The 15,888-nt window shown below is 38.2% G+C and overlaps 1 protein-coding gene across 1 annotated transcript in view; it reads right to left on the bottom strand.

Annotated features, from left to right (window-relative positions):
* Window positions 1-161: 161 nt before the first annotated feature.
* Window positions 162-15,888, bottom strand: part of Pex3 (peroxisomal biogenesis factor 3) — a 30,385-nt gene continuing 14,658 nt past the window's right edge. Inside the window, exons 4-12 of the mRNA XM_028861395.2 lie at window positions 14,469-14,512; window positions 12,805-12,929; window positions 12,498-12,564; window positions 12,361-12,415; window positions 11,447-11,615; window positions 8,452-8,522; window positions 7,260-7,382; window positions 3,898-3,994; window positions 162-1,182 (exon numbers count right to left, since the gene is read on the bottom strand). Coding sequence (XP_028717228.1) covers window positions 1,099-1,182; window positions 3,898-3,994; window positions 7,260-7,382; window positions 8,452-8,522; window positions 11,447-11,615; window positions 12,361-12,415; window positions 12,498-12,564; window positions 12,805-12,929; window positions 14,469-14,512 — 835 coding nt within the window. The 3' untranslated portion in view covers window positions 162-1,098. The remainder of the gene's footprint in view (window positions 1,183-3,897; window positions 3,995-7,259; window positions 7,383-8,451; window positions 8,523-11,446; window positions 11,616-12,360; window positions 12,416-12,497; window positions 12,565-12,804; window positions 12,930-14,468; window positions 14,513-15,888) is intronic.

The raw sequence follows: 15,888 nt of genomic DNA on the forward strand, positions 1-15,888 counted from the left end.
TCTGCACAATTCATTTTCTACCATCTCCTACTTAGCTATGTTATATTATGTGGGAGGGACATAAAACTATGCTCTGAAAACCATCTATTACTGAATATAGCTAATCCATTGCTGACACCTTAATGCCCCTCTAAATGAAGAACCACACATATACTAGCGACAAGGAATAATTTACTTTTATTTACATTTTTTTCTGAAAGAAAAAAAAAACAAGTTAGAAGAAAGCACCAACTATATACCAGTTGAGACTTAAAACTAGCATGCTCTTAAAAAAAACAGCAAAAATATTACTAAATAACAAATAAATTAATGGCTGAAAAGTATTAACTGAACAAAACTATATTTTATTAAAATAGTTTATTGCAACAAGTTATTGTACTAAAAATCAATACAAAGTTATTGAAATTATTTATACACAAATGATAAAACTCTGTAATAATTGTGAGTAAACATGAACATAACATTAGCCTGTAAATCTATATGCAACTTTCTGAGGGTTGCTAAGAAAGCTTTAGAAAACGCTGCAAATAAATATTGAACAAAAAATAGCAAAGAAAAAAAATAGCTGATCAGAGGTTTTAATATCCACTGATTTCTAGAAGATAAGCCCTCTGGTCAAGGTGTGTGGGACAAATCATGTGACTGGAGAGAATCTGGCTTTCGCTTACTTCAAAGTCCAGGAAACTTCATGATTAGTTAAACATTATATTTTCAGAGTCCATACATCCTAGATCTACTTTTCAAAACAGATTTTCCCTCATTATATGTGTGAAAGGATACCACATTCCATTACATGTACACATAAAACTATCTACTTGGTTTGGATCAGCTATCCAGGTTGTAACAGATCATGAATGATCCTGGCATTTATAATTTGTGCACCAATTAGATACACCTGATGAAGTACACTACTGATAAATTAAAAATACAATAAGGTGCCAAATGAATCTACTTCATTATGAAATGAAGACTTTGCTTAAGAATATATTTTATTAGGCATTTTTGGTTGCAAATTGTCACTCTTGGTATAGGTGATTTATTCAGAGTACTTTTTTCAGTGTAGATGAATCCCGCTTTAGCTCTTCTTAAAAGGAAAAATCATTTCTCCAGTTGTTGGGGGGTACTAAAAGCTTCGTACACATTAGCAGCAAAGTCTTTTACTTGCTCCATCATCAAAAGATCCTAGCAAAAATGATTAACAGTACAGTTAGTAAGACATGAACATTTCTACAAGCAATGCATCTATCTTGAAGCTTTGTGTACTTAAGAATGAGAAGAAACTAAGGAAAGGGATGTTTTTCTTAACTAATTTGTAGGAAATACTGTTTAGTTTCTTATTTCTAGAAAATATAGCAACTGATTCTTAAATATGTACTATATGTATATTTTATATAAACACATATACAAGAACCATGCACATCCACTTTATAGCAAAGATTCTCACTCTCCTGATGGTGACTGTAAAGCTGTGGGAGGAAGTTACCTTTTATTTTAATCAACTGAAATGTGTTTCCTTTAAAAAGGACCACAGGCCTCAAACTATATCAGTATGAAATGAAAAAAAGGAATTTGTATTCAATATAAACCAGACTCTTTCAAAATTTCCTATTACAGTTGTGGATGTTATTAGGATTTCCATTACATTTTGTCATTTAATTTAGAAAGAAGAAACATTGTTCTCTCCTAAACTTAATTTTAAGTGTATTTTGAAAACTCTAGTGTTTTCCTTTAAAATGATAGGAAGTAAAATGATAGCATCTTTTCCTGTCTGTGCTTGTTCTGAACATCCACAGATCTCTTACAAGTGTAAAATAAAGTCAGTACTCAAGTACTAGGATATTTTTGCTTGGTTTTTGAAACGGGGTCTTTCTGTACAGACCAGACTGGCCTTGAATTTGCACTCCTGCCTCAGCCTCTGAGCACTAGGATTATAGATGTGCATCACTACACCTTACTGATGCTTATATTATTTTAATGTGTAAATGAAAAGTACATAAATGTCTCAAGCTTAGAGCTTTTCCATAACTAAAAACCAACACATAAGCAGGGCACAGTGACACATCCTGAAATTCCAGGGACTCTGGAGACTAACAGAGGAGACTTACACATTTGAATGCATCCTGAACTACTCACAAAAATAAACAAAAAAACTACATTTACCATTAAATGGAATCTACCCTACAAAACCCAACACACCTTCACTAAACAAAGTCGATGGTTATTAATTCATGCTTTTAGTGTCGATAAAAGTGTCATGCTTCTACCTGCCTGCTACCATTCATGTTTTTATGCATTCAATCGGCTTCTATACCTGATTGGCTTGGTATTCTATAAAAAAACATCTGTTCTAACTGCTGTGGAACCATTTGCATGTATGTGGGAGTGATTACCTGACTTGGCCTTCCTATGAATGATTGTCCTGTTGTTTTTTCCCTTTCCCCTGCAGTGTTCTCCTTAATTCAAAAGCACGGTTAAACACTACATGGGCTCAACAAGAACATGCACATAAAGACAGATATGTGCCCTAAATTCAGGGCCTTTTTATCTTGCAATTGATGCTGTGTGGGTTGAGTTTTCTAGTTCCCTAGGAATCAAATAAACTTCCCCCTCAACTTCTTGGCCTCCTGGCGTCACATCTCTAAATCCTGAAGCAACACTGATTGAAGCTCAAAGCCTGTCTCTTTGAGCAGCCGGACTGAACAGCTGAAGCTGAGCATGTCACGGGAGAACATGGGTCAGGCTCATAGCCCGCATCCCTCAGGCTCAAAGGAGCTTCAACCTTCACCATCATGGATCTATATGTAGTTTGGTGACGCTTGTGGACCCTTATTCAGAATCATGACTACAAATGCAGACAAAAAAACTTATACTTTTTAATTTTGATTCTCAGGCTTATATGTATAACTGATTAAAATGTAAAGTATGAATCACTCAAGCCTTGAAGCCGTGGTTGCTGTATTATATATACTCTGGTGTATTAATTTGTCAGGGTGGATGTCTACAGGTCATTCTAGAGACGTTGGCAGAAGCGGGAAAACTGTGAGCCTTATGGTTCAGTGACCTGCCATGGGCCTCCTTTACTGTTTGCTCCGCAGTGTGAATGGCCAGCTCTCAGCGGTGGAGGCATGACTAGAGAGAACAGGCCAGGGCCCCCTGGATGTAAGGAGCGGGCTAATGACTGGGCAGGCCAGGAAAAAGCTCAGTGCTGAAGCAGGGGCACTCTGCACTCTGCCACGAGGGCAAAGTCTACATAGAAACAACGCTTTCCGACCCTGACACTAACAGACGTCACATGTGCATGCAGGCAGGCCTTAGACTCTGCATGGAGCTTCACTGCGGCACTTTGTCACTGAGGCATGTTGTAAAACACTTTAAACTCACAACAGAGTTTCCAAGTTGTCAATGACTGAAAACAGTACGTGGGTCCAAAGTCATCCTTTTAATAAAATGCTATCCCAAATAAATTTTGAAGAAAGGAACCGAGCTGTAAGTAGTCGGACGAAAACTTTGCATACCTTGCGATTATGCTTTAGTGAACAGACTACTGAATTAGCAGCTGTTTGTTAGATGAAAACACCTTATTCTGCCACATTTTTTCACTTTCTTTCAAACTGTGAAGAACTGCATTGTTAGTGCAGAGCACAATGCTACACAGATCTGGCCAACCCTCAGGACATTTGCACCACAGCTCAGTCTAACTAGAGTCAGATGGCGTGGGAAAGGTATTGCTATGGATTTGCTGTCAAGCACTGCTGCTCTTTCGAGCATGCTACCACTCTGAACATGGTTGCAAGCTTCTGTTTGCAGCAAATTATCACAGCAGGAATGTACTTTTGTGTTGGAAACAGCACAGCATGAACAGAGCTTGTTTTCAGTATTCCCAGGCTTCCTGCTTACCTGCACGAAATGACTAGGCGTTTCACTGCAAACTGAATGGATCTGTCCGTTTACTATGGGAATTATCTTAGCTAAAGGCAGGCTGACACTGGACAGACTGAAAAAAACAAAACATTACCACAGTTATTTTCTAAAATTGTATCATAGGCATTAACATTTTAATTATAAAAGTATAAACATATCTGGGCTGGAGAGATGGCTCAGAGGTTAAGAGCACTGACTGCTCTTCCAGAGGTCCTGAGTTCAATTCCCAGCAACCACATGGTGGCTCACAACCATCTGAATTGAGATCTGGTGCCCTCTTCTGGCCTGCAGTCATACATGCTGTATACATAATAAATAAATCTTAAAAAAAAAAAAGTATACACATATCATTGAAGAATACTTACATAAGTGTTAATAGAAAAACAAAACATAACTTCCTCATCTAAAAATAACAACTATTGTTGACTTCATGGATATTTCCTTCTAAGCAATTTTTTATTATTTTACAACTTAAAACTCTATCAAGCATATTTTTGTTATAAGTGCCTTTCATAACTTTTACATCTCTGTCCCTACAATGTCCCTAGCTTCTTAGAGCTGGCACTAAAATTCTTGCCCATGTTTTCTTAATACTTAAGTGTCTGTCTAAACATGGAATGTAAGGTCTGCAATATCTACTGCCAGATACCTCCAGTCCCTTTCCTGGTGTGGAATTCCTGCGCCTTTACACCATTAACCCCTCCTCCACATCACACGCTGTGCATCTCTGTCTGCCTGTTATTTCCGGGACTTCTCAGTCCATATCTAACCAGGTTACCTTTACTATCACTTGATAGGCTTAATACCACCAAAACAACTGTCTTCCAGTCTCCAATGGGGATTCTATAGTATTTTGACTATATTTATAGATTAATTTTAGAAGAATTTAACCCCTTTAGTTAATTTTCCGGGGTTTGTTACTGTCACACATTATTTTTCCCATTAAAAATGATCTTACATTTTCATGTAAGCATATAATGTATGTATATGCTTATGAAAGTATATATGTAACTTAGAAAATTAAGAGTCAATTAACAATTTATTAGTTGTCTGGCTTAAAGATAAATATAGGAATTTTCAATGGTGCTCCTAAATTTTTGTCTCCAGAATTGGTCTTTCCTCAGCCTTGTCACAGTCAACGAAAAAACAAAAGTGCAATGCTGAGCATCCCAACACAGACGTTCTTCAGGCTGTTTCTGAATTTAATAAAAGTCAACCTGTTTAGTCAATGAGTATATTTGCTTTTGATTTCAATTTTTTTTATTGTATCAAATTTTAATTATAATAAGATGCAATAAGTTTCTTATTCTATGCCTTTTCAACAGCAGTAAAGATGATTTGTGACCTGCTAACATATTTTTATTAATATTTTATTAGTGTATATGTGTCCGTGTGTGTGTTCGTGTGAGCACACACGGGAAGGTCAGGGTACAACTAGAGGGTCAGTTCTTTGCTCACACCATGGAGGTTACAGGGATTGAAGTAGGGCAGCAGACTTGGCAGCAGGGGCCGCTACCCACAGAGCCATCCTGCAGGCCTTGTTTTATTAACTTATTATTGTTATAGTTTACTGTAATAGCTTTCCTAACATTCTTTCATTCTTGATATTATTTCTAATTAGCTATGATGTTGAACTATAAAATTCTATGTTCTGACATCAGTCAGAAGTTATTAAGCCTTGAACTTTTCAAGCCTTTAGATCTGAAATATTTAAATTTTTCCTACTCTCATCACTTAAGAAAAAAGAACGATAGCACTTGTAACTTGGACAAACACTTGATCTCATGCTCGAACAACTGTAACACTTCTCCAACCTCATCAACTTCTGAACCCCGTGGGACCATCCGCCCTTTCCTACACAACCAGCCTTGGCTACACTGACCTGCAGCTTCCCCTCTCCTTACAGTCTGAGGCTCCCCTTGTGGCCTTGTGGCCTCTCACTTCTCTCAGCACATACTTCATGTTTCCCACCTACGCCTTTCTACTTCGTATCAATAACCAACTTTCTGTGTGCTTCACCAGTTTAGAAACATTTCCACCATGTCGCCAGTCATTGCTGTTCTACAACAGGGTATAGAAGTTGAAGCCATCACAGCCACTGAAGAAGAAAGAGCTAAAGGCCAGGGCGAGAGCTCAGTGAGAAAAGGTGCCTGCTGCCAGCCCTAACAACCATGTCTGATTTCCAGGACCCACATTATAGGGGACAATCAGCTCCTGAAAACTGCCCCCGTCACACAAACAAATGAATACAATTATGAAGATTCTTTTTTTTTTTTTTTTTTCAGACAGAGTCTTACTATGTAGTCCTGGCTGGACTAGAACTACTGCAATTCTAGACCCAACTATTGAAATTCTTTATCACCACTTGGGAAATAACTAGTTCTTTGCTAAGTACAGGTTACATTGGCAATTCATTAGTTTGAATTACCTTGGCTACAGATATGATAGACAATTAGTTGTCAACTGAAATTTATTTTTACATTGTTTTAAGAGTAAACCTTACTGCTCTAAGCACTCCAAACGCTCACCATTAATAACAAATTATGCTTTTCTGCACAATAAAGAAGGGTCCTTGAGAACCAGGCAAAAATGCCTTGTTAGGCCTAGGCTAAGAATTCCATTAGAAACCCCACATCTACATTACACGTCAATTACTGTTTCCTTAAATTTTAGCAGGCACATTTATAATCAATCAGCACTGATTTAGTAATCCACTGTTTTCAAGTGTGATATAAAACCAGAGGTTCTTAAAAAGTGAGGAGCCTGATATGAAACCAAGAATCCTTGTATCAAAGTGATAGACACAATGAAACTACAAGGTAACTTCCAACAACATGAATCTATTATGTAGCAATAGTCAGAATGGACAAACATTACTAATAATTGAATCAACTAGGTATTTCAAATTCCATAATAATGTAAAATGAAAATATTTAAGCATTTTTGGAAATAATTCAAACAACCTACAAGAATGCCTGGTTATCACCATCATCAGACCATTTAATTAATACAGTCCAATAGTGACTACATTATCAGCTTTTTATTTGAAAGAATTTTCAAAAATGGATTTTGACTTAATAAAGAGGTAGTTTCACCATGTAAACACTTCATTGTAGTGGCAAAGGCATGGGAGAAACAAGTAAGTTTCATTATTAAATTCAGAAGGAACTCTTGTCAATGAAGAAGTCATTGGTTTAGAAGAGTTTAATTTGCTGAAAACTCAGGGTACAATTTATCATTTAAGATTCTTTTTATCTGGTACAAAAATTTAACTATATCTAAATCATCACATTTTAAGAGCATTTGTTCATATTATACTGTCTTATACACTATCTTACCTATTTATGGAGTTACCATGTTGCAGGTCCTGTTCAGTGGGCCGAAAGAATTCTGCCATGTTGTCTAGAAGCCGACTGAAGCCTCTGTTTAAACAGGTATTCAAAACTGTACTAAAATCTGGACTAGATAAAATAAGATGTATATTACTTTTTAGATTCCCAGTGGACAAAGAAAACAAATTTAATAACTATGTGGTTACCTTTCAGAATCATTAACATTTCTAGTTACAGTCTAGTTTTCATAGCACGAAAACTGTCTAAATTGATCAGTTTTTCAAAATTCAGCATAAAAGCCAGTTGTATTGTTTAGCATGACATGATGAGATTATTCACCAACTGTCAGATTTTTATTCATATTAATATCCATTTTGTACAACTTAAGATACAATTTGTACCTTAAAAAAAATCAGGTAGCAAGAATACAAACAAATCAGTCACTGTAGACATTGGTATTGAGGTTCCTCAAACTACTAAAGTAGACACATCATGGGATCCAGCTACGCTACTCGTGAGTTTTTATCTGATAGGCTCTAAGTCAACATATCAGAGGTACTTGCACACTGGCGTTTACTGCAGCATTATTTAAAATGGCTCAGTTATGCAATCAAACCTAGGTGTTCATCAACAGAAGAATGAATACAAAAAAATGTAGTATATATACACAATGGAATACATTTCAGTCATAGAAGGAAGTTGTAATGTTTGGATGAAAATGTATGCACCCATAGATAATCATGCTAAATAAATTAAGCCAGTCTTAGAAAGACATGTACATTGTTTTCTCTCATTTGTGGGTCTTACATTTTATGTAGACACATAAAATCATGTATGTATATAATAGACAGCAAAGCTGTCCAGGGGAACAGATAAAATTTTGGTTGGGGAGATGGGTGATAAAGAAGACGGTACAGAGGAACAGAGGAAGGGGTGAAAAAAGAGAAGGCAGAGAGGCATGGGGGGATATAATCGAAGTACACAATAAGCTTGCATGGAAATGTCCACATGTAACCTACTTAAAAATAAAACAATTCTGTTTCCTTCTACTTTATACAGGAAATCCTACCTGAAGGAGGGGAATAGATTAAAATTTAAATTTTCACATAATATTATGTTGAATATTTGATCAGGAAACATTAGAAAATGGCTTTACTTACACTGAAAATACAAATACATTTAGATCCACTCTACATACCTTTCCAACATGTCTCTTGTCTCATTGAGAAGCTTAATAGTGGTAATATCTCTCGGAGAAAGCCCATAGGCCTGTAAAATTAGAATTCTAACTTCAGGGTTTCAAATACTACCAAGTCATGAATGAAGCAATCACAGCAAAAACTCAAGGGTTGGGGAAATCTGAATGTCTCCGCTTTGTCAACAACCAAAACTTTCAAATTAAAACAGATTATAACACCAGGTGGTGGTGGCGCACACCTTTAATCCTAGCACTCAGGATGTAGAGCCCGGCAGATCTCTGTGAGTTCCAGGCCAGCCTGGTCTACAGAGCGAGTTCCAGGAAAGGCGCAAAGCTACTCAGGGAAACCCTGTCTCGAGGGAAAAAAAATTATAAAGGTTTATGTAAACTTGTAAGTTGTATTTAAAACAAAGATTGAAGTATACTTTGTAAGGCTTTGTTTACTTATTTATTTGGTTTGTTTTGGATGTTTCTAGCATCCAGACAAAGAAAAATAACAGATATTAAGACTATTAGGGCTGGGGTGCTGGCTTAGTGGGTAAGAGTCTTTGCTCTGCAAACTGAAGACCCAGGTGTAGACCCCCTGGGTGCTCATGTAAAAATCCAGGTACAGACACATATGCCTATAACCCAGGATTAATGAGCAGACACAGGTGGATCTCAGAACCTGCTGGCCAGCTAGCTTAGTCAAAATGCCGAACTCCATGTTCAGTGAGAGTCTATCTCAGGGCAACACAGTGCAGAGCCACCGAGGAAGACACGCCTGTGCTACACGTGCTCGTGCACTGGTACATTCATCTACACACCTACATGGGTGCATCACACACCTACACTACAGACAGAGCGCAGACCGACACACACCAAACAAGTCTCTTTCTTTTCTCGCACTATTGAGGAACTTTATTAGGATGTGTGAGCCCCCTGCTTTCCATTCAAACAATTGTGAGGCTCTGTGTGTCCCTTTCATCTAAAGTTTCAAGCTTTAATCCAACTCAGTCCGACTTGGGTCATCTTTCCTCTCTTCATTCATTCCATTCAGTCCTTCACCTCATTTTTACTTTGTCCCACTGTTGAACTCTAAAATTTATAAACTGTTCGATGGGTTTAGACTGTTAAAATTCTCTTGTGCATTTCCATGAGATCCTGTTTTATAACAATTTGCAGGGTTTTTTTTGTTTTGTTTTTTTTTTTTTTTTTTTTTTTGGTTTTTCGAGACAGGGTTTCTCTGTGTAGCTCTGCGCCTTTCCTGGAACTCACTTGGTAGTCCAGGCTGGCCTCGAACTCACAGAGATCCGCCTGCCTCTGCCTCCCGAGTGCTGGGATTAAAGGTGTGTGCCACCACCGCCCGGCTACAGTTTTTTTTCATTAATCTCTCTCTTCAGTTTGAGATGTGGTCTCCCTGTGTTGCCCAATCTCGCCTGGAACTTAGGGTACCCTGAAACAAGTGATCCTCCTGCCTCAGCCTCCTGAGTGTACCACCACGCCTGGCACTTTCATTAATTCTGTCTCATCTGTCCTTGTTCAGTTTAGTTTTAATCTTTCAACTCCTAAGACTCCCTTTATAAATTATAACTTCCTTCCTTCCTTCCTTCCTTCCTCCCTCCCTCCCTCCCTCCCTCCCTCCCTCCCTCCCTCCTTCCTCCACTTCATTTCTTTTTCTTTCTTGCCTAATCTTGAATCTAGTGTCTCTCAGCACCCAAATAGATCATCATTTGAGTCCCTAGGGGAAGAAAAAACTCAGGCAATGAAAATGAATAGTTTAGTCTACAGGACCTGCCTGCTACAGAACTATCTGCTCCAGGCTTCTTCAGCTGTATGAGAGCTATTCTTTTTCAATGGCAAAGAAGGGATTCAGTTGAGCCTATAAATAATGTAAAAACCCCACTAATTTAAAAATGAATTATGTAACCTGAATATCTAACCCTAAACCTTTGGCATTTGTGTTTTCTTAACGAGTTTCTATAATAGCTGCGTGGACACACCGGGCTGTGACAACCCCAGAGCTGGTGTTCTACCAGGCTTGTTTGTGTCTCAGGTGAGTGGTCAGAGCTGCCTTCAGGCTGCTGTCCCACAGCCATTGTTCATTGTTCTTAAAAAATATTTTATTTTTAATCACGTATGTGCGTGCGTGCGTGTGTGTGTGCGCGCGCGCACATGCGACATAAGTACAAGTGCCTGAGAAGGCCAGAAGAGGGAGGCAGACCTGGAGCTGGAGCTCCAAGTGGCTGTGCACCATCCACACTGGATTCAGATCTTTTACAAGATTGCCAAGTCTTCTTTGTGGAGCCAGTTCTCTAGCTCAACTCTTCTTTCTCTTTTTCGTTTGCTTATTGTGTTTTAGATTATAATTACATCATCTCCTCTTTCCTTTGCTTCCTTCCAACTCCTCCCATGCATCCCTCCTGCCTTGTTCTCATTGAAATTCAGGGTCTCTTTTTTCCTTTGTTGTTCTATAACTCTGTCATTATATAACACACTGTGTGTGTGTGTGTGTGTGTGTGTGTTGTGTGTGTGTAATAGGTAACAAAAAGAGGCCATGAATTTAAGCAAATCTGAATGTAGTCCTAGTTTCATTAAAACTTAATTCTGTAAACTGAAGTGCAGTCTTTTTATCTAGACAGACAAAGCTCTTCATGATCTTGTCTCCAGTGTGCTCTTCCTCCAGTTTCTGTTTGATCTCATATAATCATTGCTATAGTCATACTAACTGAATTAGTCTCTTAAGTTCCCAAAATGTAATGAACTTGTATTCTCCTTTTTATTCACAGCACTTATCACAGTGCTTGAACCCTAACTACGACTCAATAAAAATCTGCTAAATACTCAATATTCTAAGTGCTATGATAAATCATATTTATAGTTTTTCTAATGAATAAGGCTTTATTTAAATTGCTGAAACACAAGACTCAGAAATCTGTATTTCAGGAAAAAGTACCAGATTTATAAAATATGGAGCATGAGTTAGAAAATACAGAAATGGTTATGGATCGAGTACCTGAGCTGCTAACGGTGTTTCTTCATCTGGCATCATGTATTGGCACAGTGAAGACTTGGATCCATCTTTATCAATCCAGGAAGGAGACCTATGCTGCTCCACAAGAATTCTGATTTCTTTTAGCTTTTGCTCCAAGTCCAAAAGGGACAATGATTGTTTAAGAGAAACACTAGAGCAGAGAAAACAGAGTCAGATCAATTGAAAGGACACAACGCCCTTCATAGCACCCTTTCTTAATAAGCTGGTATCTGAAACCCTGGTCCATTTGCTCAGACCTGAAGCTGCTGGACTGGAATGGGTTGGGATGCCAGCCACCAGATAAAGGCCATTAGTACAGGGCCTCAGCAAGCCTTCGCACAGATTTCACAAGAAAAGTCCTGCCATAATTATAGATCTTCTTAGTGTAAGGGGGAGGTAGGCCAATTTTAAAGTATTTTTTCTTAATCTCATGACTCACACATTTCTAATTCTTTTAGAAATCAATCAATAAACAATAATATCCCTCAGTATGAAAAGGCTGACACTGATAAAGCAGATCTGTAACAAATACATAGGGTTATCAGATTACAAAGGATTTCACAAACTGGCCAGGTCACCCAGTTCCCTAAGACAGTTCTATCGTCTATCCCCTTTACTCTGCAGTACTGAGTAAATGAAAGACCTCCAGCCTGCATGCAAAGCAAATGCTCTAAATATGCCTGCCCGGCCCTTTTTTCCTTGTTTTTAAATTTGGAGACAGAAACCACTAAGTCATCTAGGCAGGACTTTAACTCCATCTGCCAGCTAAGCCTTGAACCTGGGATCCTCTGCTTCAGCCCCCTGAGTAAAAGGGATGACAGAATTGTGCCACCACAACCAACTCTTTTCTTCACCAGAATCAGGAAGTCAGAAAAGCCAGAAGAAAAATGACTTACCTTCCTAAAATCTTCTGTACAGCTTGTTTAATGACAGTGACCAATTCTGTCAGGCCTATTAAAAGAAACACAGAGCCTTGTTCACTTAACGCCTCCCTCAATAGTATAAACATACATGCCGCCGACGGGAATCTTACCATCTCCAAGGAGGTGTTGAATACTTGACAAATACTGCTGCTGTACATCTGGGGGAGCAAGGACTGTCTGTATGGGACAGAAACAGAGTTAAAGAAGTTAAGCTTTTAGAGCAAAAGCATCTTCAATGTACCAAAAAGTCTACTCTCCCAAGACAACAATCCTAACGCTACAAATTCAGTCATGAAAGAAAAGTCTGCTTCTCAGAGCTGATTAACGGTTGAAACTGTACTCAGAATACTAAAATTCAGTTAAACTTTGAACCTCTTAGAATAAAAAGCAGTGTACCATGAAGTCTGTTAAACTTACAGTGCCGTTTTTGCCAACGGTTGCATTATCCAGGTAAATATATCCACCAATTATGTTTAGCTGGACTCGCAAAAGAACCACCAGCATACACGTGCTATACACAGCTACAATGCTTCTTGTGAAACCTTCAGAGAGAAGAGAAAAGAAACCCTTTGGCACTGTTACCAACAAACCTAAAATCATGACCTATCCCTGTGACTACTTTTAATAAGCTGACTTTAGCAAATACATTTGTAAATGGATCAAGCACAAAAATATATCAATTTAAAATATTTTCTCTTTATAAGCTGTTTAGAATAATCTATGTCTCATTTCCTCCCCCTTCTCCCCAGGTTAACCTCAAATTCAGGATCCTCTTGTCTCAGCCTCCTAAGTGCTGGGATTTCAGGCTGGTGTCATTAAGGTTGGCTAGGTATGACTTCTCAGTTGAAGTACTAATCAACAAATGCATAATAGGCAAAGGAATCGTATGTTAGAAGCTGGGAAAGGAAAGCAAAGGCGTCGGGGTATGTGACTCTGGTGGTGTCTGCTTCCTAGTGTTCATGAGGCCCTAGACCCAGCGGGCATGGGCGTGGGGATGGGGCAAGGCAAAGTCAGACCCGACTGAGCTGTGTCTTCAGAACTCAGATGTCCAGAGAGCTAGCTTAGAGTGGGAGGAGGGCTGAGCATGGAAGAACTGCTTTCGGTGACAGGTAAAGGAAAAGAAGGCCAGTGAGAACTGGAGGAGGTAGAGAGGACAGGGAAACAGGAAGACTTCGTCCCCTAGAAACACGACACAGCGTTCACATGTTCAGGACAGAGAAGGGAGCACAGGTGTCCACTGTGCCAAGAAGTGTGGCAGGTCGGAAAAGCCCCAGTGGATTCGGACACACAGAGGTGACTTCTGATGCCTATGAGGACTGCTTCGGTAGAGAGAAGAGCAGAAATTAGGATGCAGTATCAAAAGGTGAGTAGGAGTGAAGAATGAAGAAGGAGAATGTGAAATAGCTTCTCATAGGGCATGTGAGAAAGGGCAACAGCTGAAAGGAAATGCAGGACACTCAAGAAGTTAATTGTCTTCCAACAGGTGAAGACTTAGGCATCATCCAGTAGATATGGTAGCTGAAAGGAAGAAACAGGAAAGCTTGCTGGCATGAAGTTTTGATACATATATACAAGTCCTAGGAATGTTCTTTGATTCAAATTTTTATCACTAATGAAATTTTTCAAATAATAGTGAAGTTGCTACTTGGATTGGGTAAAAAAGTTCATTTAAAACACAACGTTAAAGCTGGGCGATGGTGGCTCATGCCTTTAATCCCAGCACTCGGGAGGCAGAGGCAGGTGGATCTCTGTGAGTTCGAGGCCAGCCTGGGCTACAGAGTGAGTTCCAGGAAAGGTGCAAAGCTACACAGAGAAACCCTATCTCAAAAAACCAAAAAAAAAAAAAAAAAAAAAAAAAATTAAAAATACAATATCTAACATAAGCACAATAATTTCACCATCATCACCATCTCCCAATAAATATTGTCTAAAAACAGATATTAATCTCCTTGCTTTATTGATATTTCTATTTAAGCCTGACTATTCAATGAGGCAGGAAAAGAAGAGTCATGTATATACTATGGTATAAAATGTTCCTGTTATAAATATCTTAAGGATGTGCACAGAATATGCAGGCTTACTTATTATCTTTAGGTCCTCCCATATTTCCAGTTTGTTTGAAGGTCTAAAGAAAAAAATCAAAAAACATGAAAATAATAATTACATAAGCAAATATAACTTTGAACTACACAGAGATGTATTCTTTTAAAAATTAAAACAACACACAAACACTGAAGAAACAAAGCCCACAAGATAGTAAAGAAGTGTATTTCTTTTAAGCAGTGCTAACAATCACTTTTACCAGTATACATTCTTCCAATCCTTTTTTTCCCTCTTCCTTTGCATCTGCATGGACATACTAAAACAGTAAAGCAAACCAGGGAAACTTTCTTCCCTCTGCTTATTAGCTTACATATAATCAAGCAGATTCTGTGATCCTGCAAAGGTAAGTAATACTGTTTTGTTACTTTGCAGTATCATTATAAGCACATGAATAGACACGCATATTTGATGCACAGCAAACTCAACTCATTCTCCCTCTTGCTGTTCAAATCACCACTGGAGGATATTTAGATTGGCTTTTAAATCTTTTTGCATGAGCCCATTACTCTTTACTTTTTGAAAAGGAAAGTTGTTTTGAGTTGATCCTGGTCTATCTAAGCTTGCTGCAGATCGGAAACTATCCATTTCTTTAAGAGTCCTGGTTCCTGGTGGCTGGAAATGTTAGAGACCACAGCTGTTTCTGACGATTAAGGATGTCCACTGCTTCTGGGTCAGGTATTATTTCTCATCATTTTCAGTGTGTTAATCTGGTGCTATGGTTTGGCCTACTCTATATTAGCTGTATATTACTATATGTTAAAGGCCTGCTAATCAGGCTGACTTAACTGGGAGGTGGGAGAACCTTTAAGAGTTGGAGGCTACAGGGAGGTACTAGGTCATTAAAGACATGCCCCCCAGGGGATTTGGAGACCCTGGTCCATCTAGTATTCTTCTTCTTGCTTCTTGGCCATTAGGTGGCAGCTTTCTTCATTTTGCCAGGCTCACAATTGCCATCCCACATTGACTGGAACTTTCAAAATCACAAACCTAAACAACCCTTTTGCAGGGACTTTATTATAAGAAAAAACTGATGAATAAGCTGTTAGAAATGTATATATTATTTACATGTACACATTTAAAGATAAATTATACTATAAGCTTATAGTGATAGTTTAATTCAAAGTCGACTTTACAGGATTTTAGCTTAATTTTGTTGATCTTATATACACATTTTATTTGGCCCACACTAGAAATCAGTGAAAACAACGTAATTATTAGTCTGCTTTACCCCTCAGTTCAAGAATAGTAGTCTTAAAATAGTGCTGCAATATTCAAAAGGTGTTAGAGTTATTAAGTTCTAGGTAACAGGAGTATTTATTCCACTAAGGATATTTAATTAAATTTCAGATTTAAAGACACATGGCATAGTTTCTGTCTTTGTGGTGATACCACCTAATA

This window comes from Peromyscus leucopus, chromosome 8a, assembly GCF_004664715.2.
Source record: "Peromyscus leucopus breed LL Stock chromosome 8a, UCI_PerLeu_2.1, whole genome shotgun sequence".
In the NCBI taxonomy this organism is placed as follows: domain Eukaryota; kingdom Metazoa; phylum Chordata; class Mammalia; order Rodentia; family Cricetidae; genus Peromyscus; species Peromyscus leucopus.